The sequence below is a fragment of the Ictalurus furcatus genome, chromosome 18 (genome assembly GCF_023375685.1).
Source record: "Ictalurus furcatus strain D&B chromosome 18, Billie_1.0, whole genome shotgun sequence".
Classification (NCBI taxonomy): domain Eukaryota; kingdom Metazoa; phylum Chordata; class Actinopteri; order Siluriformes; family Ictaluridae; genus Ictalurus; species Ictalurus furcatus.
In genome coordinates this window covers 21,918,538-21,942,415 of record NC_071272.1, presented here as the reverse complement: position 1 = coordinate 21,942,415, position 23,878 = coordinate 21,918,538, and the positions used below count along the sequence as shown (strand labels likewise).

Genomic DNA, 23,878 nt, shown 5'->3' with positions numbered 1-23,878 from the left:
TCACAAGTACACGTCCATATTTAAGAGAACGAACTGAGCCGTTTTGATCGGATATCACGGCAGCACGCCTAATCGCATCATTATTTTAACCCGACCCGTTTATACAACGCTCTTAACCATCAGTACATTTACATGGACAACAATAATCCAACATGAACCCGATTAAGACGATACTCTGATTAAGAAACTAGCACGTAAACAGCGATTATTGATGACCTTAATCCGATTAAAGTCACACTCGACGTAAACACAAATGGAATTAAGACGTGTGGAGATGTGTACACACCGACATGTACACACCTTAATCACAATATAAACGTCATGTGGGAGTTTTCAACACATTTAGCGACACGACACGTACACACACGGCAGCGCGCAACCGTTTGACGGCAAACAAGAGAGCACGGCTGCGTCCCAAACCGCGTACTTACCTGCTATATAGTAGGCGAAATGCATGTGTATCAGCTGCTATATAGTAGGTAAGTACGCGGTTTGGGACGCAGCCCACAGCTTCAAGCAGTCGTCTGTTAGCACGTACAGCACGACAAATAATTAACCGCACTTGAAGCTTTCGTAAAAATTAAACGTGAAACACCCCAAAACTGTATACGGTACCATAACGAAGACCAACTTTACGTCGATCGTGAAATTCACGAGGGAACGTCGGACGGCGTGGCGCGGGGACGTAACGACGTGTACCGTTAGTCCATCTATGTTCTATAACATGCAAAACCTGAACATGAAAGGAATATTCTAAAAGCGACTCATGTAAACACCTTAATCAGAATATTGCCTTATTCAGAATAAGGTCAATAATTAGATTACTGCTGTCCATGCAAACATAGTCCATGTTAAAGTCTTTACTGACAGCCAAAAATATACCACGAATATATAACGCCACACCCACACACACTCAAACCTTAATGGTACACTGATTTGCACAAACACCTTTGAGATTGAGCTGGTTTACTGCTCTGTCGTTCGAATAAAGCGATGGAAGTGCAAAAATGTGAGAGAAAAGAGGAAGAAGGAAGTGAAAACTGACGCCGTGTGTTGTCACACTCGCTGAAGCAAAGTGACAAATAACAAAGCGGCGATGCCAGCACTCAATGCCGCCATCATCACACCCACTGATTACCCGGTGACAAATTCGACTGTTATTAACATGTTTAATTAGGGGTAGAACACTGCCGATATCATATAGACCTTGTGTGAATAAACATTATACGATTATAACCTCGAATCGATCATTCTGCGCCGGAGAGATCCGAGAAAAGAGACAGCCGGAATTTAAGGGTGATAACATGAAATGTGCTTGTTTTGGATCGGCCTCGAGTGTTCTTCCAGTAAGACTAATTACGCTCCTAGCAGCCAAAATGTAAACTGTGACAAAATCAAATATCCAAACAATAGAAAATTCCTCTTGGCACAGTCAGTCAGGTATCAGCATGAGAAAGACTCAGGGAAAGCGTTCTTAGACAATGGCATGCTAATTTGCGTTCATGCTCCCTGAACCTCGTGTTTGGTGCCAAATAAAGATAATTAACAGGCTATTATGAAAGATCCAGTTTCCTGTTTCTATTTACAGCTGAGATGTCATAACATCTGGTTTGGGACGGTTAAAGCCGTGTCTGTTTTGTTGACAGAGCGCTCAAAGCGCATCGCTTTCCATTTTCTCCGTTTTCTAAATCGCACCCTGCTACTTTTGTCCCCCCGTGTTATTCAGGCGGAAGATTTACGCCGGCGTTCAGAAGTGTCTGGCGCAGCCCGGGCCAGGATGTATTTGTTGTTTTTTGGGACGTGTGCTGAAGGTTGACCAGGACACTGAATAAGGCCATCGATTCGTGCAGCTGGTGAGCTGAAATAACAATGGCGGGCTCGGCAGGGACTCTGGCCCCGTCTTCCTAGTGCGCTTCAGAAGGAAATCGCCTCTCAAACCCCCCTCTGCTCCCGATCTCAAAGCAGACATGTTGGACAGGAAAAGTCCACTGATCTACACAAAGGGGAACATCGGCATTGCGAGACCGCCAGACGTATGAAATCAACCACCTTCATCCCCCCACCGAAGGACAAAGGCAGGCGATGCTAAAGTTGGTCTGAACTCCTTTTGTTCTGTTCGGGTCGAAACAGCCGATATTAAACGGTAATTAAAGTGGAGCAATAATTCAAATCATATTTTACAGTGTAGAGTATATACTCGATGTGTTTGGTACGATGTTCCAGAGAGTGACCTAGCGTCACGAGCCGAAACAAGACGACAGAATACGAAAATAAATAAATAAATAAATTGATCGATCGATCGATCGATCTCCCTGCACGCACATATCCCATTCGAAAGATTTCTCCTTCTTCCTCTGGTCAGGACAGAAAAGCGCCTAAGAACATGGAGTTTGTGTTGCAAGACACAAAGATGTTGGCATTGAAAAAGAAGGGCACCTTGTGCCACTCTCTGTATCCTGGCAAGGCTCCCAAGATCCCAAAATATACTCCAAATAGCATAGTTGAGCGAGTTGGGCCACAATGTCACTATTCATTTTGGTTTGCTGTGGCTTGGGTGGCAATGGCTTTAAAAAAAAAAAAAACACACACACACACACACACAAAAAAACAAAAAAAAAACAGTGTCCAAACAACACAGGAAAAACAAAAGGACTTAAAAAGGAAGCGAGAGAAGGAAAAAAAAAAAAAAGAAAGAAAGGTCCACTGTGGAAGTGGAGACGTCTCCCTGGCTCTTCACTAATTTGTTCTCTATTTAGAATATCGACAACGCAGAGCTGATAATGAACGTGTGTATGGTCCATTGACTCATGAAGAGGCTGTGGGAAGTTTTCGAACTGGAGTTGTTTTCTTTGTTCAAACGGACAGGAGTGTGTGATTTTATAGGTGGCCGAAAAAGGTTCTTGTAACTAACAGGGCAAAGAAAAGAAACCCCATTCAAAACATAATCAGGAGATACGAAGCAGACCGTTGTTCACGATCCCCTTTTGGCAAGCTACCATGTAAAAATCCGAGATGCGTTGGAAGATGGATCGGAGTAGCATCCGGAAAAGTCTAGAACTGCTTGAGTTCACACCAAGAGTTTGCAACCCGAACCTTTCGGTGCAGGAGAAGATAAAGAGGTATGAATCCTCCTCTGAATGGATGACTGCCGTGAAGTTCGTGTGTTAATTAACCCGGTACCTAAGTGGCCCAGACAGGCATCGACAGACAGGTGGTACCATTAAAAGCAGCAGCTAATTATAAAAACATACCTCACAAGCTCACCACTGCCCAGCCAAGCACACTTGAAAGGCTTCCTCTACTCTGGAGAGATTCGGATTCAACGCGACTGGGCCACGAATCACATTGCACGACTGCTAATCTCTGCTGAGAGTTGGATAACACAATCCACAGCCCCAGTTATGTACAATAAACAAGGTGGCGCCTGCTGTAAGGACTCAAAACAACCGTCTCTGATCGAAGAAATAACAAAACGGTAGTAGTGGAATTAGACCCAGGTGCTGGAACGTACTTCCCTTCGCCTGGCTGCCTGAACAGTCACTGGCTATCGTCAAACGAAGACTGCAAACCTACCTCACTTAAGGCAAGCAATTAAACGAGCACTAATTTATATAATGAACCATGATGACCTTTCTTTGACTTTCACGCTATCCGTTGTTCCCCAGATGAGGACGGGTTCCCTTCTGAATCCGGTTCCTCTCAAGGTTCCTCCCTCAAATCATCTTAGAGAGTTTTTCCTCGCCACCGTCTCCACCGGCTCGCTCAATAGGGATAAATCCACACGCTTAAAATCTCCATCCTGTGTTTATATGTTTCTGTAAAGCTTCTTTGAGACAACGTCCGTCGTTAAACGCGCCATACAAATCGAATCGAATTGAATTTTATATGTTTAAAAGTCCCTTCTTGTACGTTTCATACTGTACAAACTTCTCCCTACCAGGGTTTTAGCTTGATGGTATTCTTAGACCCTGACCTATTTTTCCTTGCACGAGGATATGTTTCTGATGGAGACTAGAAAGCACTTGTCCTGGATAAGGTAAGGGTGTCTGCTAAATGCTGTAAATGTAAATGATGCAGACTTGTAATACACTGTGCTATATGTATTTTTTAAGTGCGTAGTTCGGGGAAATAACTCCGTTACTCCGCCGGCTCTCTCGGACAGCGCCGGCAGCGTGAGCTCGGCCGTCCGTTAAATCGGACAAGCTATGCGTTTTTATCCGGACCCCGCTATTAATAATGGAGCGATGCATGACTGCCACCTCACCTCCTTTTGTTTCCCACCTTCTCGCACACCGAGACAGATGCTTTTAGAACCCCTGAGTGCAGCTCAGAGTGCTGACGCAGGTGCTGCACAACATAACACACGACAACAGGCTTCATATTCGGTATACAGTGGCCTTGAAAGCCAAAGACGCAACAGCACGTGAGAAAACGCAACAACAAAGGCAGAAACCCGACGGCAAATTGAAAAGCACATAAACGTTAACTCAAAACAGACAGGGTAGATGCCTCACTGCTTGTTTCTGGCTACAGCACGTGTCCGTCCGTGAGACCGCAGATATCGGAGCGCTGGAGGATGTTTACAGTAAGGGGAAATATGAGCCTAATTAAATCTACTGATGCTTTTATTCATGCTTCTTCTTTTTTTTTATTTTTTTTTATCAAGGGAGTTCATATGGTGTTATTCTAAACACGCTGTCGAATTTTGCACAACGTTCATACGAGTACGCAAACATTTCAAGCTGAATAACGGCAGCCCGGGTTATTCGGACGAAGAAGAAAATGTCTCCTCGCTATAATAACGTCAATAACTTTGCAGTGAATCATTTTTGCTAGATAACAGACCGAAAAGTTAAGGCGTTAAGGCGTTTTCCAGTAGCGGACCGTCCTGTATTCATATTCATATCCATATCCACAGAACCAGTAATACCGACGTAACTAATACGTCTGTTTATAAGGTTCTGGATTTACAGTCGACATTTATGAGTGGTATAAGTCTACTATTGCTCGTACTGAGCCGGTATGCCTATGACTTACGTATGAGGTGGTGCACCTGGCTTTTTTTTTTTTTTTTTTTTAGTTTTAAACACTTTTTTTTTTTTGCAAAGAATTCACAAGAAGCTAAGGTCCAGCACTGTAACGGGCAAATCTGAAAACAGCCAAACATTCAAACTGTCAATCATCGCTCCACACGGCTCTCCAGGGGATTTCCTCCACAGCATCGGCTTGGCTTGAAAAAAGAAAAACAAAGAGAGGCAGAAGGAAAGCAAAGAGAATTTCAGGTCTACATCAGACTGTTCTTGCTTGAGGCACTAGTTCTAAAGCATCTCTCTCTCGCTCTGTCTCTCTCTTAGACACACACACAAATGCAAAATCACCTCCACGTGACCTTCCTTACTAAGTCCCTAATACGCAACTGCAGGAATCTATACGTAAACCCGAAACCCGAAAGCGTAAGGACCCGAGGACGAGGATAAAAGTAATGCCACTCATCTATTTATTTCCAGCAGAGTTGTTTGGTTCTCATCTGCTTGCATGGGCGAGAGTCTCCGGACCTCTATTATGCAGCGTCTCTCTCTCTCTCTCTCTGGTGACAGTGCACAGATCATTCAGAGCCCAGAGACTCTACAGAACGGCTGAAGCACCGATCCCAGAGCTCAGTGTGAGCTCTAAAACCGAAAATTTCAAACTTCTTTTTTTTTTTTTTAAATCTCCAAAAGCCTTTGTTCTCTCATTTCGGTTTGTGTCTAGCATTACAGGAAAGGCAGACAGTATAGGAAGAAATCGCGTACGGATATCAAAACGTAATTGCGTTGTGACGCTCTGTCCGGATGTCAGTAGATCCAACAAAATTCAGCACCACAAACGTGGCTTGCTGAGGGAAAAGCACTGTGACTGTACAGTGGGTATACGGAGAGCTGAGAAATTACAAAAATACAAAAAAGCAAGGTATGTTTGCTACTTACTGTCCTAATGAAATTACTCACGCACAAGCTCACACACACACACACACACTCTGCCTTCCAGGGGCAAATTATAAGCATTCATTACATGGGGAGGGGTCGTAGGCCTGGCTGACTCTGTCTATTGACAGAGAGGACATGGTCGAATTTCCCAGCCAACAGAGTCGGTTTTCTTTTTAACGACATTGCTAATGAAAACGGGCTCGGTCAGGGGCAGGGTGGTGATTTTTGGAAGGGGGGGTACACACACAGTGGCCCATTCATGGTTAGGCAGACTCGGAGGTCAGGTAGCAGAGGGGTTGCTGTGCCAGCGAGAAGCTAATGGCCCTTAGAGTGAGTGCAGCTCTGTGAGGAACCGGGGGGAAGCCATCCCAAACCACATCTCTATCATCTGGCAAGAACCTACTTCACTAAAACATCACTGGAAAAGTCTTGGGTAGCTAAAGTGGGAGCTGTAGGCAAGGGGAAACAGCGTGGCAGTGCTGTGTGTCTCAAGAGCTTGGACTTGATTCATTGAGTACATCCCAAATATTAATATTGATACATCTATTTTAAACAGTTAGATAAATTGGTCCTTGTGCACACTGAAGATGGTGTCATTACCATCTACTCGCCCTAGACGACGTCCTTAAAAATAAATCAATGGTAATAAATGGTGCTTTAGAGTCACGTCATAGAAGAAACATTTGCTGGTTTCCTGAAGAGCAATTGGATTGATTTGATTGATTGGTCATCTTTTTTTTTTTTTTTTTTTTTGGCATAGAGAAGAAGAACGTTCCACTATCAATGCTACCATTATCTGTTTGGTGTCGCAACAACAACAACAACAACAACAACAACAAAAAACAGATAAAGAACCGTCCTTTAAGGAAGCAAAAATGATTCCTGCATGTATGGCATCATGCTAAAGAACCTTTTCTGGTGCCGTTATTTTGAGAACCTGGTCAATTATTTGTCCCAACAGCCAAAATAAATGCTTTATGAACTAGTATTTTGCACCATTTTTACTTTTCCTAGAGTATCCATAATGCAATGAACATGCTACCGAGCACCCAAACATCCTGGGTGCGACATTAGACAGATGGATAAGAAGGTAGTCCATAAGTACTCCTGCCATTATCTCTTTCAGCGAGAACCATCACACCCTCCCTCCTCCCTCTTTCAACAAGCTGACTAATGAAACCTGAGGGTTTTGTAATGGAGTCTCAGGAGCACATCTGTGTATGACGTAGCCTGGGGCAAGGTGCTTTCCCCCTTTGCCATTCCTCAATCTTGGGCTTTGTAAACCCTAAAGAGCCTGTGCCCTGAAGAGGATGTGTGTCTGCCACCCCTTTAAACACAGCCTAAGGGCACTGTGTTCTGGGCTGTCTGCTGTGCAGTGCTGGATGCTAATGCTAATGTAAAATCGGTGAGCTTCCCATTCCAAAAAAATAAATAAAAGTAAATAATTTAAGGCCACATTAATCTGAGCTAACTGACTGAATATAACGCGTCCTTGTCTTCACATTCCACAAATATTACTTACTAATAAAAATGTGAATTCAGTGTTTGGCAATCCGCTAAAATGGTATGCTACACCGGTTAGCGACATGTCTGTTTATAGCGCATTAAGCTTGGTGAGTTCTTCGAGGGGCGTATTTTTTTATTTTTTTTTAAACCAAATTAGCATCCAGTGTAAACGTTGGCTTTTTAATGGTAAAAAAAAAAAGGTACAGCTAGGGATCCTAAATGAGCTAAATGAATAAAACATCCTCATTCCTCCTGTATCGCTCTCTCTCTACCTATTGCACACTTTACCCCCCCCCCACCCACCCCCTCTCTCGCTCCTTCCCCCTCTTTCTCTGACACAAAGTCAATGTCATGAATAATTCACTGGCCATGCTCTGTCTTTTAGAGCCACGGGTGACCTTTCCCCGCAGGAAGTAGATTCAAAACACAACAATGGGCTCCAGTGCAGGGGGATCCTGACTAACGGGACACTAAAAATACAACCGGGGATACAGAAATCTCCAGGATCCCATATATTATGCATTTATGAATTATTCAGTTATGGAGACCAAAATGCAAAGTGAATAAACATAGTCCACATGCTAGACGATCCGTCGAGTTAGAGGCCACGGCCCTAATCAGTGCTAATGCTGAACTAAGCAAACTAACCTCGGTCACGCTGCACAGTCACTAGCTATTGTTCTTAGCCTGTACAATATCCTCATATAAACAATGCAGGATTATAATATTGCACTCACTCAAAAAGCCTCTCTGAGCAAAGGGAAAATAGAAAAACAAAAATAAGGTTTTGGGGGGGGGGGGGGGGGGGGTTTGAGCTAATTATCTCATTATGCTCTAAAACCAATAGGCACCGATGAGCTACGATGAATATTTCATTGAATAGAATGTGTTGCTATCCCTAATAAAGCTAGCTTATCTTGTATTTCAGATCAATTCAGTGAAGGGTGACGTTCCATCCTGCACCCCGTGTAAATTTTCGGTTCTTGTTTCTCTAGTTAACAACGCTACCCAGAACTGGCATTAGTACAGTCACCTCCGATGAAACGACGGACTTTTCCTTCGACGATCCTCGGCTACTACAGTTCGCAAATAGGACTATGAGTGTTATTGTTTTATTTATTTATTTTTTAGCAGTAGAAGTATAGCGAGCTGAAAACAAGGAAACTCTTTAAAGCGGCAATGTTTTTGTCTTCCTATGCACCTGTGAAAGAGTACAGCACAAATCAGGAAGTAACATACTTAAGGAGGGGTCCTTCCTGTCTGCCATTCTAGGCCTGGGTCGAACATTTCACTCAGCAGGAAACGCCGATCGTCACGGCGACGCAATTATGTTAACACAATGATTTAAAAGTTACAACCAGTCAAAAGATTTAGCAGCAATAATAGACAAGTTAACGGATATACCCTACAAAGAGATCATTACAAACGTGTGTGTGTGTGTGTGTGTGTGTGTTCGGATTTGTGTGTATGTATATAAAATAAGTGTATACGCTCCAGATCTGTGCGTGAGACTGGATTCGGAGAAGATGGAACGATGAATGAACACGACCTCTCGGCATCTCTCTTTCCTTCTTCGAGTTTCGCTCAGACGTCAATTAGACGACGTGGACAGATGGACAGTAATTATGGTTACATCATGTGTGTACAAGCCATCTTTGACTGCTGTGTCACAAATTAATTACAGAAATCTAAAGTAGTCATCACATAATTTCATAGAGAGACATGAACCCAGCCGACCCATAGTGTGAGATACTTCTGCTGACCTAATGCTGCTGTAAGTCCATGAAGGGTGATTGACATTTCACGAGTCCTTGATTGACAGGCTTCGGCACACACACACACACACACACCCACACACACACACTAAGAGTGTCAGCCCTATGATTGGTCTTATCTCCAGCAAGGGGGTAAAGGGTGCTTCCTTCCTCCCCACAGGCTGCTGTACTGACAGGACACACACCAGCAGTTCCACTGCCTGTAGCAACACAAGCACCCACCCACACACACACACACACACACACACGCACACACACGCACGCATACGCATACGCACCAGACTTCAGAGTTGTGTGCCAGATAGCCCTCAGGGCCAATTCCATCTTGGAGGAGGAGCAAAATGTGACCCCAACAGAGAGAGAGAGAGAGAGAGAGAGAGAGAGAGAGAGATACACCGAGAGGCAGACAGAGTGATTGATAGAGTGGCGAAGAAATGCACAAAGGCACACCAAAAGAATGAAACTGAACCTGAGCAGTAGGGTGAAAAAACAGACCGCGAGATTGAGTGACAGCGAGGTAAGCAAGAGTGAGAGTGAGAGATTGGGAGAGAGAGAGATTGAGAGAGAGCGAGAGAGACTCCCTCCCACACACAGCAATGCGTCTCACTCTTTTGTGGTCAACCAGGCGCATGATAGGATTGCGGCCTGGGTGAACTGCATATTGTTAACCTTATATTAACTGGAGAGGTAGAGGTCGATGGCACGTTATTAACTGCTTTGCATGTTGGGATTAAGTGGGCCACACGCAGCCGCTCACAAAAGAGTGGCACTGTGAAAGCCCAAGGTTACTCTGCATGCGCTACAGTACTGTGGCAATGTGCCAGAGATGTCTTTCACCTCCCTCCCTCCCTCCATTCCACCGTCTCTCTGTCTTCATTTCTGTCAATCTTTCTTACACCATTCTTCACTTCCTTCTGACTTACCCATGCTTCTCCCTCAATGTTTCCCTGTTTCTGTTTCTCTCTTTGTGCCTCTGCTCTCTGTAATTGGCTCACAATAAACCCGCCAAGCCGTCCAGGATCACGTTAACAATGGCTGGATTAGCTTAATATGAAACAACGCGGAGTGGCCATGTGTCAGGCGATGGATACCGCTAATATACTGATTCGTGTCTTTCAGATCATTTCAGAGGTGAGATAGACAAAACAGACCGAAAAAAAAAAAAAACACGTAAAAAACGTGCACAAACTATATTGTGCTTTGATGGTTGTGTTTTCTTTGCAAATGGGATTTGAATCATTCATGTCTAGAAAAAAATGGATAAATGCCAAACAGAGTACATCCTTTAAACATGCCGGGTTATATCTTAATTGAAAATACCGGGTTGAGACTTCTGGGTGATTTCGCTGGGTTGCTTTATAGCGCTCTACTTCGATACCCGGACTCTGGGTCGATGATGTGGACCAACTTCTGCGGTTATTATTTTTTACCCGGCACTCAGGTTTCTTCACTCAATTTCCCACACCAATGATAATGATAATGAGTCTTTATTGATCAGATATGTGAAATTCTTTTCTTCACATACCCCAGCATGTCAGGAAGTTGGGGTCAGAGCGCAGGGTCAGCCATGATACAGCGCCCCCTGGAGCAGAAAGGGTTAAGGGCCTTGCTCAAGGACCCAACAGTGGCAGCTTAGCAGTGCTGGGGCTTGAACCCCCGACCTTCCGATCAGTAACCCAGAGCCTCAACCGCCAAGCCAGCAAAATTAATTTGCAATGGCTGGGGACAAAGGGATGAACACGCACCATAAATAAATGTCGCATGTTTAAATTGAGTGCTTTTTTAAAAAAAATAATAATAATAAAAAATCCCCGAGTTGGTCTTACCGATTCAAACCCACAAGCAAACTCTCCCTTATCATATGACATCTACCAGCCAGGGAAAAGGGCGCAAACATGTCCTTTCTGTTGGTTAGTGTACAAGTCCAGATGTTGTGCGATTTGAGATGTGAGGGAGCAACAGGAAGTCCCACGGCATCCACGGGAACCCGTCGCACCCTTTGGGTCCCAGCATGGGCTGCCCACATCCGAAGAGTCGAAGAAAATCCTACAGAAGATAGATAGTGCTTCCAGCTCCGAAACACAGCCCAAACAAAAGCCCTCTCGGAATCTCTGGCTCAGTGGCGCGTTCATTGTGAGGTTTGTTTGTCGAAACTCCGTGGGCTATGTTTATTCGCTTTGTGGCAGGCAAAGCACAAGGAGGACAATCAGTGCTCGTTTTATGCGAAGTCAGACACATCTAGCAAAGCAAGATGTTAGTTAAAGCTGGCTGTTAACTCACCTCACCTCCATTTTCCACTGGTATATAATAAGAGTGCAGCAGGATGTGCATTTCGATGTCCGCATTTAATGACGATCTGATAGTTCTTCGTGTATCATAACACATGTAACTACTCAGGTAGATTTTATATCATTCTGACACCTACCCTAGATCTGAGCTTCATTTAGATTAAGGATTTACACCCGCTGCGCTGTAAGTGTCACCACAACTGGCCTTTCTGTTAGTTATTGATTTGTTATAGGATATGGCACTCAAGAAACATGTCCAAAACACGTCCAAAAATCTGTCAGAGAACACACACGTCTAGAGTTAAATTAGAAACGTGCCTGTTGTCAAAGCACTTGTGACATATATATATATATATATATATATATATATTTATTTATTTTTTTACAGTGATGAACACAAATGCGATTTAAATCTATCCGACTGACTCGGGGCAACCTATTTACAGTCATCACTCCCTGTTCATACATTTCACATGCCCACACACAAACACACACACACAGATACTTTCTCACACCCATTCCAGACCAAAAGATCTCAGGTCTCAGGAATAACAAGCACCCTGTAAACCGACACGTCTGAAAGTAGCCGCTAAGAACAAAGTGACAAAACGGAGGCGCCATTGACCTATTTCCTTTTAAAACCTCGACGAAATCGTACGCAAAAAATCCGAACGGCGAGATTTTTTTATACACCTGTTAACACACAAAGCCGCACCGACGATCCAAGACGTCGACGCGAATATCCGTGCGTTCTTTTACGTTTATGCTCTGTTCACATGGTCCAGGGTGACTTTCATAGCAGCCACTCACTTGACGAATGGAGTCTCAAGCCGCACATGAACAGAAATATAGACACGCCAACACGCACACGCACACGCACACATTGTCACAGGTCTTCGAAACCTTCTTCTGAACCTGCTAGCTTCTAACTTCTGTGTCGGATAAAGAAATGCCCAACAGCAACAAAGTTTGTCTAAAATATAAGCAAGTATGTACGTATTGACTTTATCGTGCTGATTCGAAACGTACTTTTCCACCTGCCTTCAGCGCTATATCCCTTTGACAGCTTTAGTAGGGATTCTTAGACGCTGCTTGTTACTAATTATCGCTGGAGCAGTGTCTTAAGATTTCATTAAAATGTAGTTGTTTTGTGCAAATTCGCATATATGAGACCTCATTAACACTGAGCGCATACCGAGACAACCGAGACAAAAACACGGAGAATTAAATAGGACTAAATCATGGAAAGAAAATATAATATAATATAATGGGAAAAGATGCGATGTCACCTGAATATTCCATTTTTTTTTTTTTTGTAAAGTGAGAAAACTGGGCTTAAATCAGTTCGCGGGTGCTGTTAGCGTCTGGAACGACGTTTAATTGCCATTTCGTTTTCAAATTGAACGTCGAAGGTGCCCTTCCAAACGAATCCCTGAGGACATTTTCCCATCGTTCATCAGGTACGGATCTTCCTAACAGATCTTTCTGCAACACTGAGTGAAAATGGCTCTCTAGAATAGCACGGAGAGCTGTGACCCATAAGAGTAAATGCCCCCCAGAGCCTGGATAATAGCTTCCACATTGCTTAAGATCACGTTCTGGAATACCCACCTCAACAGAACCCAGGGTACATTTGTGTACAAATGCTAACAAACACAACACAAATGCCAATAAAGAGACCATGTTAGAGGTTGTAGCTAATTACTCAGCGGTACTGCTATAACGAGATAATTATATACGCAACCGTTAGCGCTACGATTGTATAATAAGAATGATGGAGATGAAGGATGGAGGGGCTTTGGAGAGATAGATGCAGAGCAAAAGAGAGTAAAGTTGCATTCATGTACATTGGGGAAAGAAAGCAGAATTGAGAGAGAGAGAGAGAGAGAGATTGAGGGAGACTGATGAAGCCTGAGGCCCTTTGGTCGCTATTGTTTCAGAGGCTATTATCCATGTGGATTTTATTAAGAAGCGCGAAAGGAATATGAGTACAGCCTTTCCCAGTTTCTAGATGTGGGAGCATGATCTAAGTACAGACCAATTACCAATTTGAAGTACACCCCTTTGTGGATCAAGACCTTGTTGTGGTAAACAGGCTTGTGTTCTTTGGTGAACCTCAGGACTCATGTCATAAGCAGCTTAATGCTCTCATTAGGTCCACACTTGGTGAAAAGGTCTGAGTGGAGAGGTCAGACAAAGAGCAATTCCAATGAAAGCTACGAAAAAGATCCTGCCTAGATTAGGGTTACTGAGACCCACCCTGGACTGATGCCTTGGGGTGGTTTTGGCCAGTCATGAAATGGTGAAGGTGTGGGATCACAACTTGTAAGATGAAGGTGAAATCATCTTGGGAGAAATGGCGTCCTGGGTCTGAACCCGAGAAGTAAAATATTATTAGACGTTAATATGTGCAAGCCAGGGATTGTCAATAACAAAAATTTTGCTCAAACATAAAGTTGCTCATTTCTAGTGTATTGCTACCCAAGCTCTTTGAACCACAAGTCAGTGATCAATTTTATGATCGTATCATCAGACTCGAAGCCATACCTTTTGGACAACTGGGCAAAGAGGGGCAGAGCTCTTAATTGATGACCTCCAGAAAGGAACTCCCCCTTGCACCGAGTGAGGTCGGAGACATTGAGACCAGGTTCAAGTCCTCAATTTTAGAAGCAGCTACATGAAGCCGTGGGCCGAAGCCTGTCGGTGCATGTCATGGCAGACGCACTGACGGATACCAGTGCTGAGCAAAGCTGTGTGTAATCTTAGCAGTAAGAAGACGTTGAAGCGGCTGGGATGAAAATCACCTCCTTTGACTATAACAGAAGCCATGGTTCTCTATTAGAGAGATAGGAATCTTTGAAACTTGGCGGGGGAGTTTAAGCAGGGCCGCCGGAGCAACAAGAGCGAACTGGGATTTGACCCGGTACTTTTCTGCTGACCCAGAACTCCGGGCACTAGACAGTTCTGACTCGAAAAACCGATAAAAACATACGCCGCTCCAATCAGCGATAAAGGGTTAACAACGCTTTGGCACTCGCTGGCGTTGAATAATCGCGTGTTGAATAAGTATCACTAACGTTTCAAAATTTACCATGACATATGCAAATATTCTTTATTCTGAATCGATTAAAGGATTGGCATTCTTCAAATAAACTAAGAAAGGTTTAGCGAAACAGACAGTTACTACAGTGACAAACAGCCTACACTGAAAAAATTCATTCATGGCTCTTACTTCATTTAACTGAAGAACGTTTTTACACACAATTTAATTTGGCTCGTTCAAAATAAATCAGTTTAGTCGGTTAAGGTCAAATGAATTTGCTCTAGTGTGTCTAATTAACTTTATGACGTTTGTCAAGCTAAGTTTTCCTATGTTGGTCCAACTTAAATGTTTTTAATTCATTTAATGAGGTGTAATTCATTTTCTTATGCTTAAACAAGCAGTTTCGTTCATCATTATACACAATGTACAGTATATAATGAAGAAGAAAAGACTGGGGTCAGTACTGACATTAGTATCGATCACTGAGTGCTCACAGCCTAAGCACAAGCGCCGCTCTTCAGCACAACGATAACCACAAAATTCAAAACTATTACAGAAACCCCTTCAAATGTCCAACATAACTGAACATTAAACACTAACACGTCTTTAACTTTACTGAAAAACACATAAAATAACACTTAATCCCTCAATTTACTCTCCTTACTGATGCCTGAGCTTAAGTACCTTGGGAACTTATTCATGAATAATGGGAAAAGAACGTGTGAGATTGATAGGAAGATCACGTCAGTGGCGACTGCGGTATACTCGCTATAACGAGTCTGTACTGGTGAAACAGAGCTCGGTTTTCAGACGAATATCTCTAGTGTGTAAGTCAAACTTACACACTGGCTATGGTTGGGGGGTGGAGGTGGTAGAAATGAGGTTCCTCTGCAGGGTTTCTGGTCTTACTCTCTGTGATATACAGTTATGAGATCGCCGATCCGATCCAGGAGTCTAGGAGTAGAGCTGCTGCTCCTCAAATAATATGTCTGAGGTGGGTTTTAAAGTCAATGTCTGACATTTTAAAAAAAAACACCCATGTTCTTGAATCCACTTCCTCAAAAGCCTGAACCAAATAGGTAGCATTGGTCCTTTGAGAAAGCCAATCAGATGGGACAAAATGGGATCAAAGGTTAAAAAAAAAAAAAAAAAAATCCCTGATTGTGGCTTGAAATCAGAAAGCTCATAGTGTAAGTGAACCAGGAGGTAAAGTCCAATATACAGCAACTTGGTCGCAACATTTTTGGCTTAGCACAGCAAAACAACATCGCCCAATGAAGAAATTCACAGCATTAAAGTCAACGAATAAAGACAAAGCTAGATCTGTATTGGTCTATGTCCATGTAAAGACTAATTGAAGAGTTACAATCGAAGAGCTGTTAACACTCGTGTTTCATGTGGAACGCACATACGCTCACATGAGCGCCTGTCACAGTGAGAAAACAAGAAGGAAGCTCTCCTACCTGTCAATGATCACAGGGTCAGAAGGCGTCTCGTTTCGGTTGCCGCAGCTTTTTTTGTCACAACACCGACTGACATGGAGGAGAAGAGAAAAGAAACATCTTAAGTGAGGCGGCACTTCATATCAGTGGACGGAAAAGCAACCAAAAAGAAAAGGAAAGAAAAAAAAAGAAAGAAATTTAGGAGTTAGTTAAGCACAGTGTGACCATGTTCATTATTTATGGATGTATACTGTACACGCAGAGGATGCTGGGAATGTTTATATAGTTTGTGTTTATCACAATTCTTTGGTCAAATGTCAGATGGAGCTTTGAAGGTGATGAGGGTGCGTCTGAGGGGTTAAAGGTGATAATGTAAGAGTGTAACGGGGTAAGGAGCAGCTTGGAGAAGGGGGGGGGGGGGACGAGAGAGAAAGACAGAGAGAGAGAGAGAGAGAAAGAGACCCCGAGGCTCAAATTTCCTCTGCACAGATGGCAGTGGGACTCTCAAAGGGGCTGGGGATGAAACTGTCACATGAAACCTGCAGTATTGTCTCTTTTTCCTAATTCAGTCTCTCTCAAAAAGGCCGAATTTTTAAGGGCTTATTAGAAGCTGTACTGAAAATACATTATACAGTAGACACTACAGCATATGTCAGTATGAAATAACTCAGCAAATACCATTGTTTCCCTTCTTCTTTTCTCTCCTCTCTCTCACACACACACACAAACACACACTTAAACACTTTATTATAAGTAGGAATTCTGTTAATTACCACATCTATGTGCTTATTTTGACAAAGTGGTATTATCTATATCCCCTGCCATCAGTTCAACCCTAAGATCCCCCATCAGGAAATTGCATCTTTAAACTCCAGGTTTCCTTCCCAATTCAGCTTTGGAAGAAATTAAAGCTAAATTGCCTCGTGTAATTAACAGGAAACAGCAGTTGCCGTAAATACGCAGAAACACGATTGGGCCTCCTCCAGCATATGTTTTACTTCACAGGATGCTTTGATTCATGTTGCTGGCCCTGTGTTATGACAACCTTAATCTTTAAAAAGAACCATTCTGGCCTAGTCCAGCAAAAAAAAATACGTCCTTTAGCATGTTCTCACAACTGTTTTGGTCATTCCCGACCCCCCAACACACCCCCCCCCCTCCCCCCTTCTGTTTGTTCAAAGGAAAGGAATAAGCACTTCTGTCCCACAGTTGCAAGCTGGCACGGCACCATATGGCTAATGGTGGTCTGTGGCAATTAGCAGTCCTGATTAATAGCGAACAGCCTAATTTTCTGCTTATAATTGAGAGTGCATTTGAAACCACCTCCTCCAAACATTCCCAACACACACACACACACACACACACACACACACACAGGCAAGCTGAGGAGGGAACAACTATTGGTTGGCACACAGATTATCCAACGTCATAGCGGAAGATGTTTGTCTTTGTCGTGATATAGATAGATAGATAGATAGATAGAAAGACACACACTCATCATACACTTGAATAAGAACACCTGTACACCTGCACATTTATGCAATTATCTAATCAGCCAATCATGTGGCTGCGGCACCGTGCATAAAATCCTGCAAGTACAGGTCAAGACCTTCAGTTAATGTTCACATCAAACATCAGAATGGTGAAAAACGTGATCTATCGGCCAGCTTGTGCCCATGATCGCCTCAGATTCTTGTTTTTGGCTGACAGGAGTGGAACCTGATGTGGTCTTCCGGCTGTTGTAGCTCATCCATCTCAAGATTTAATGTGTTGTGCGTCCTGAGATGCTTTTCTTCTCACTGCGGTTGTAAAGAGTGCGTATTTGAGTCACTATAGACTTCCTGTCAGCTCAGATCAGTCTGGTCATTCTCCGTTGAGCTCTCATCAGCAAGGCGTTTCAGCCTGCAGACCTTCTGCTCACTGTATTTTTTCGGGGTTTATTTTTTTTGGACCATTCTGTGTACTCTAGAGACTGTTGTGTGTGAAAATGCCAGTAGATCAGCAGTTTCTGAAATACTCAAACCAGCCCATCTAGCATCAACGACCATGCCATAGTTAAAGTCACAGAGATCGCAATTTACCACATTCTGGTGTTTGATGTGAACGTTAACTGAAGCTCTTGTCCTATATATATATATATAGTATAATAGGTATATAAACTGCAATCATAATTGTCTATGGACAATCCTGCGTGTGTGTGTGTGTGTGTGTGTGTTTCGTGCCTCAATTACTACTTAAGATGCTGAGTTTGAATCTTTGTTAACTAAGTTCCTAAGCCAACCAGGCTTGCACTCCATAGTACTGCAGAGGAAGCATATTTGTTAACGAAGCCAAAAGCGTAATGAGTTTCTGCTCGCCCTAATTAATTCAGGATTAGGGTGATGTTCATGAGGTGGAACACTGTTAAAAATTAAAATATTGCTAAAAATAGGTGGACGTCAATCTTCCCAACCTACTTTTATCCTAAAATTCTTCTATCAAAGCCGGCGTCTTACCTGCACATGATTTCATGGGTCAGTAGCACACGACACATCTCGGGGTTCTTGTCCTGACCTTCGTAGATGATCGCCTTGGAAAACAAAAACAAAACAACAAGTGTTTATTCGAGTAACACTGCTCATTTTGTTCGCCTGATACTTATCCAAGGAGACGCAGGCCGTTTTTTTCACGCGGATTATTTGCGGGCATAAGGCAGAGAATATTTTTGCCAAATATGGTTTGATACTCGACGTAAGAAGCACCTTAAAACCAGCACTGCGAATTCCGTTAACACTGATTTGGGCTTTTTCCAAGACTCATCTACCGTCCATCATCTCCACAATCAAACGACGTCTTTCCAGTGACCCTTTACTTTTTTTTTTCTTTTCCCAAAACTGCCCTGTGATCTCTTGCTCCGGTTCACCTCAGAATTCAAGAGCACAGATTCCACTTGAGAAACACACAAGAGACACACTGAGAGGGCTTGACAGCTTGAGCATTTTAAAGCATGTGGTCACGGCTGTGTTTAATAAAATGTCGTGGGAATCCAGCAGTGTCGTGCTAGCGTCTCTTGCCATGCAGTTTCTGAGCAGAGCCTCTGGCTCGGGTTCCATGAATGAGAAAGAAGTGGATCGAGTGGGAAGGAAAAAATAAAGGGGTTATTACAGAAGCAGGCATGGGTAGGGAGTGTTTTCCTCGTCATTTCTACCTTGCCTCATTCCTGTGTTTTCCTAACCCTGAATCTACAGTTCCAGGTAACTTGTTGCAAAGGGCTTTCCATTATGAGAAACTATGCTTAGTGCAAGCTGTGAGAGGTTGAGAGAATAAAGAACACCTGCTGAAGGTGAACAGGTTGATGAGGGACGGGTTTGGGCAAAGGAGTCATTCTGCACTTTATACATACGCCTACTGGAGGATTTCGTCCTTCATTCAGAAGAACTTCCAATTAAGATCTTCCATTGAATGAAAAAATGCAGACTTTGAAAATAATACTTTCTTTAATACATACTTCATTTCATCCCGCGTACTTACATATGTATATATATATATATATATATATATATATATATATATATATATATATATATATATATATATATATATATATATGAGAGCTACGTTTGGACTGTGGACCATTATTGAGAAATTGCTTGACATTTCTGGGAAAATAAATAAATAAATAAATCGAAATTTTCCTGTCTTTGCGTCACTAGATCTCCACCCTAAGCTCTCAGACCTTAAAAATTCATGACTCATACTAGCCTAGTCTTTCAAAAAAAAAACAAAAAAAAGAAAAGAAAACACATATTTTCTGCCTCTATTCTTTCGCTTCCTCTCTTCATTATGTCCCTTTCTCATTTTTTAATATTATTATATTTTTTTTTTTTTATCTTATTTTGAAAGCGCCAAGGAAGCTGGGCAAGATAGGATGTGTAATGGCCTGTGCTCTCACTGGAATCCTGCCTACTCTAGCGTGTAATGCAGCAAACAATCGCTGGGGTGTGGTGAGTATGGGTTGGAGGGAGAGGCGTGGAGGCAGGCATGAGGTGGGCATGGGGGCAAGCAGTTGGGATGCCAGACTGGAGCATGGAGGCACCATCTGGCAAGGCATCTCCTCAATTTTCTCCCGAATCTTCACGGCTTTGCTCTCGCCCCTCCCCGGTACAAAATACATCTCCGTGCCAGGCCGGGGAAGCTGAATATCGGAGGTGGTGCGCCATTCCAACCAATCCCTCGCTCGACAATGCCAAAGACCTCACCTTGCTAGAACTCATGGCTCTCGTTTAGATGCTTACAGACTGGTCACAAATCTGTCCTGTTCCTGTAAAGTTTATAACCTCCATCTAGTGTAAGCCGATATTCTAGACGCCAAGCTTCGACGTTCTCGTCTAGGCGTTTTTTTACATCCGTATAACTGATATCTTATAACATATTATAACACTATATCTTGCTGAATAATTCATAGCAGCCACTCAGTAATATGGTGTAGTAATAGCTGGGACTTCATGGGGTTAACTGAAGCTGTAAATAACAGAAACACTAGTGCCAGAGCGTTTGGGTCTGTTTGAAACAGGGTTACTGGATGCGAGGATCCTCCTGCTTGTCAGTTGAGATGTTGGCTTACAATGGTAGACAATTGATACATTGTTTGATGTTTAGGTGTACTTTACACCGCACAATGACACTGAAAGTGATATCAGTGCAGCCAATGCTGTCGCTGGCAAGCTCATACAATCTAGTCGATTCAGTTGCTTTTCTTTCACGTCGAGAGAAAAGGGCCAAGGGCTTTTAAAAGTCCACAGAATGCATCACTGTCTCGCTCCTGCTCCACGCTTGTAGTCCACATGAATCCGTCTTATCACAGGTTCTTTAAGGGGGTCAACCTTATTCCTTCTCTTAATCTCGTGACACAATTTCCACACCAGAATAATCATATACCAGTACACTTATAGCTGAAACCGTACTCGTCTTACAAGCAGTTGCCGGAGCACATCCGTCGTGCAATTAATTATACCACGCCATAAATAAAAAAAATTTTTAAAAAACGTTGGACGAGAGATGAATTAGCCATACGTGAATTAGGACACGCCAAGCTTGACCTCTTTCTTTCCTTCTTTCTTTCTTTAGCAACTTACAAATAGAATATTCTCAACAAGTGGTCAATTGTTTGGCGGTAACGTCCGTTTGTTATAAGGCGTTTTAAGCTGTTTGCAGGCTATGAGTTCTACTTACAGTATGTCTGTCTGTCAATATATTCACAAGACGCGTCGAGAAACAAGCACGAGTAACATTTATAACACGTCTCATCTTGCCAAGTGCACTTTCCTTCTCCGGATCCTTCGACAACTTCGATATAAACAGAACCCTATAAATACGTGGAAACGTGTTTCCTACAAGGTTAGTGTCATCTGTTAGCGTGCCAACACCACATCCTTTTTTCTTTTCTTTCTCTTTTTTTTTTGCAGGCTGCTGTGCGACTTTAAAGAGGTGCCGCAGTTTCCTTCTTTGTTCCCAAACACACACACACACACACACACACACACACACACAAATACACAGATATTCCACCACACCCCACATCAAACACACAGATATTCAGCTTCATAAACCAGAAAATGATAAATGATAGATAGGAGGGTGATGGAGGATAGAAGAGGAACAGCTAGAGGACCAGTTCCAGACAGAGTATAAAAAAACTTATGTAAGAGATAGTTTATGGTTTAAAAAAAAAAAAAAAAACAAGGGGGATTTCGTAACAAGGTGTACACAAGGTGTAGGAGAAAGTGATAGAAGGTTGTAGTGATATAAGGAATAGAGAAATAGTGAGGATAGGTAGAGAATGTGGGAAACAAGTTGCGAAAAAAGTGGAGGGGGGGCTTAAAAAGACAGAGAAGATAGCTGGATGAAGACGGGGAGGAATATTAATGCAGGGATGGAACAGGTCTCCACGTGGAGTCACCCATCATAGACCTCTTTTCTCTCCGTCCTCTTTCTGTACCAAATCTGACTTTTATGTATTATTCTGATATTACACCTGGTTCAGCTGTACCCATTCTGATATTTACATGATTTGTATACAGATGACTATGACAAAAAAAAAAAGTCGCATACATTTTGTTTAAAAACATGAAAATCCTCCTAACTTGCAATTTAATTTTAAAATAATTAAAAATATATATATTTTTTTTTTACAGCAATTGCTGAAGTCCATGCCAGACTCTGTGTGTATTTACAGTTACCATATTTACACATATATAGCTGCTGGATATTACCACAACTGTATAATGTAAGGCAAAATGTCCATAATTAGCTCTGTTGAGCATCGATCCCATAAATGCTGCTGTAAGATGATTTCTTTTGGCGATGACAATATAAACAATGTGCTATACTTTTGTGGTTATACCAGCAATGAAAATACATAAACAAAGACTCTAGCACTCTAGCATATGTCTATAGCCTACTGATATATTGACTGAGCTTCTTTCCAACCTTGTGTATTTGCCTCATAATACAGCACACCAACACATCAGCTCAAATCTGTGTTTCAGTTTTGAGTAGGCAACACACACACACACACAAAATGACTCAGCTCCAAGTTTCACACAATTATAATAACTAATAATACTCGCTTCAGAACTCCTTAAGGTCTGGTCAACTCTGGTCATATATGCACGATTTCCTACATCCAGTCCAATAACATTATGCCTGTCCATGTCTTGGTGCTTGGAGTAACCGAGCTAGACTTTTATTAAAAATACCTGGAACTGTAACAGTGGCTGGCACATTGGTGTTAGACAAAGCCAAACGTGATGCTTGTTGACTGTTTTGACTAGACCTCTTTGCATAAAAGTAAAAGATGTACATAAGAATATAAGTTGATTTTCACCTGTACTTCTTTCTAGACAATGCAAACTTACACTCTTATTACACCTGGCTTCTAGTTCACCCGTTCCATTAGGTCGGGGTTGGGAAATAATGAAGACTAGAGTTAAATATAGACTATATAGACTTTTTTTCCCCCCCTTTTTAAGTTTATACTGATAAACAGAGAGAACACAAGCGACAAGGCGCACAAAAGTGCCAGTCCTCCCACAAACTGTGGCAAAGCAGTGAGGTAGGAAATAGCAGCTCTTCCCAGCACGCAGGCTCTTCTTCCCACGACGAGCTTTTAATGTGCTTTGATTTCACCCATGACACACACAGAAGAGAGACAGAGAGAGAGAGAGAGAGAGAGAGAGAGAGAGAGAGAGAGAGGAAGGAAGCAGCGCCTGCAGATATGTTAGTGACCTGCTAAGTGCTGAGAGACTGCAGCACAGCCCATCTTGACTCACACTCGATGGCCACTGTACAAATCCCTGCTATAATGAATGACTGGTGCAGCCAAGCACGTGCCAGGGCACCACCTAAATCTGCAGCTAGCACACCCAAACGTCTGCTTGACAAAAAGCAAAAAAAAATAAAAAAATTTAATAATCAAACCAAACATTTTGACTAGTGTTATGTTTTGGTTGGTTTCAACCTTTATATTTAATAATAATAATAATAATAATAATAATAATAATAATAATAATAATAATAATAATAATTAAACAAAAAAAATTGCCTGCTTGTGGATAATTTGTTCACGTGACGCAGCAACCTGTACAGATTTTTTATATTTTTTTTAAATTGGGTCGGTGCATTGCATGCATTTGTTTTCCTGATGCATGCACCAGGCTGTAAGACACGCATTACTGACTGAATTGTTTGCAGGAGTGTATATGGTTAAAAGAGCGATAAGGTTATATGAATTTTGCGGTAAATTAAGAGCGCGCGCTTGCGTTTCGCATAGGGGATGGGGGGGGGGGAGTTGGGGATGCTGCAAAACGGGACACTTCTC

The 23,878-nt window shown here is 42.5% G+C and overlaps 1 protein-coding gene across 2 annotated transcripts in view; it reads right to left on the bottom strand.

Annotated features, from left to right (window-relative positions):
• The window catches only part of ebf1b (EBF transcription factor 1b), a 108,582-nt gene that overhangs the window by 79,104 nt on the left and 5,600 nt on the right, over positions 1-23,878 (bottom strand). For both annotated transcript variants that reach the window (XM_053649583.1, XM_053649584.1), the window contains exons 5-6: positions 18,516-18,589; positions 16,042-16,110 (exon numbers count right to left, since the gene is read on the bottom strand). In XM_053649583.1, the coding sequence (XP_053505558.1) occupies positions 16,042-16,110; positions 18,516-18,589 (143 nt within the window). The remainder of the gene's footprint in view (positions 1-16,041; positions 16,111-18,515; positions 18,590-23,878) is intronic.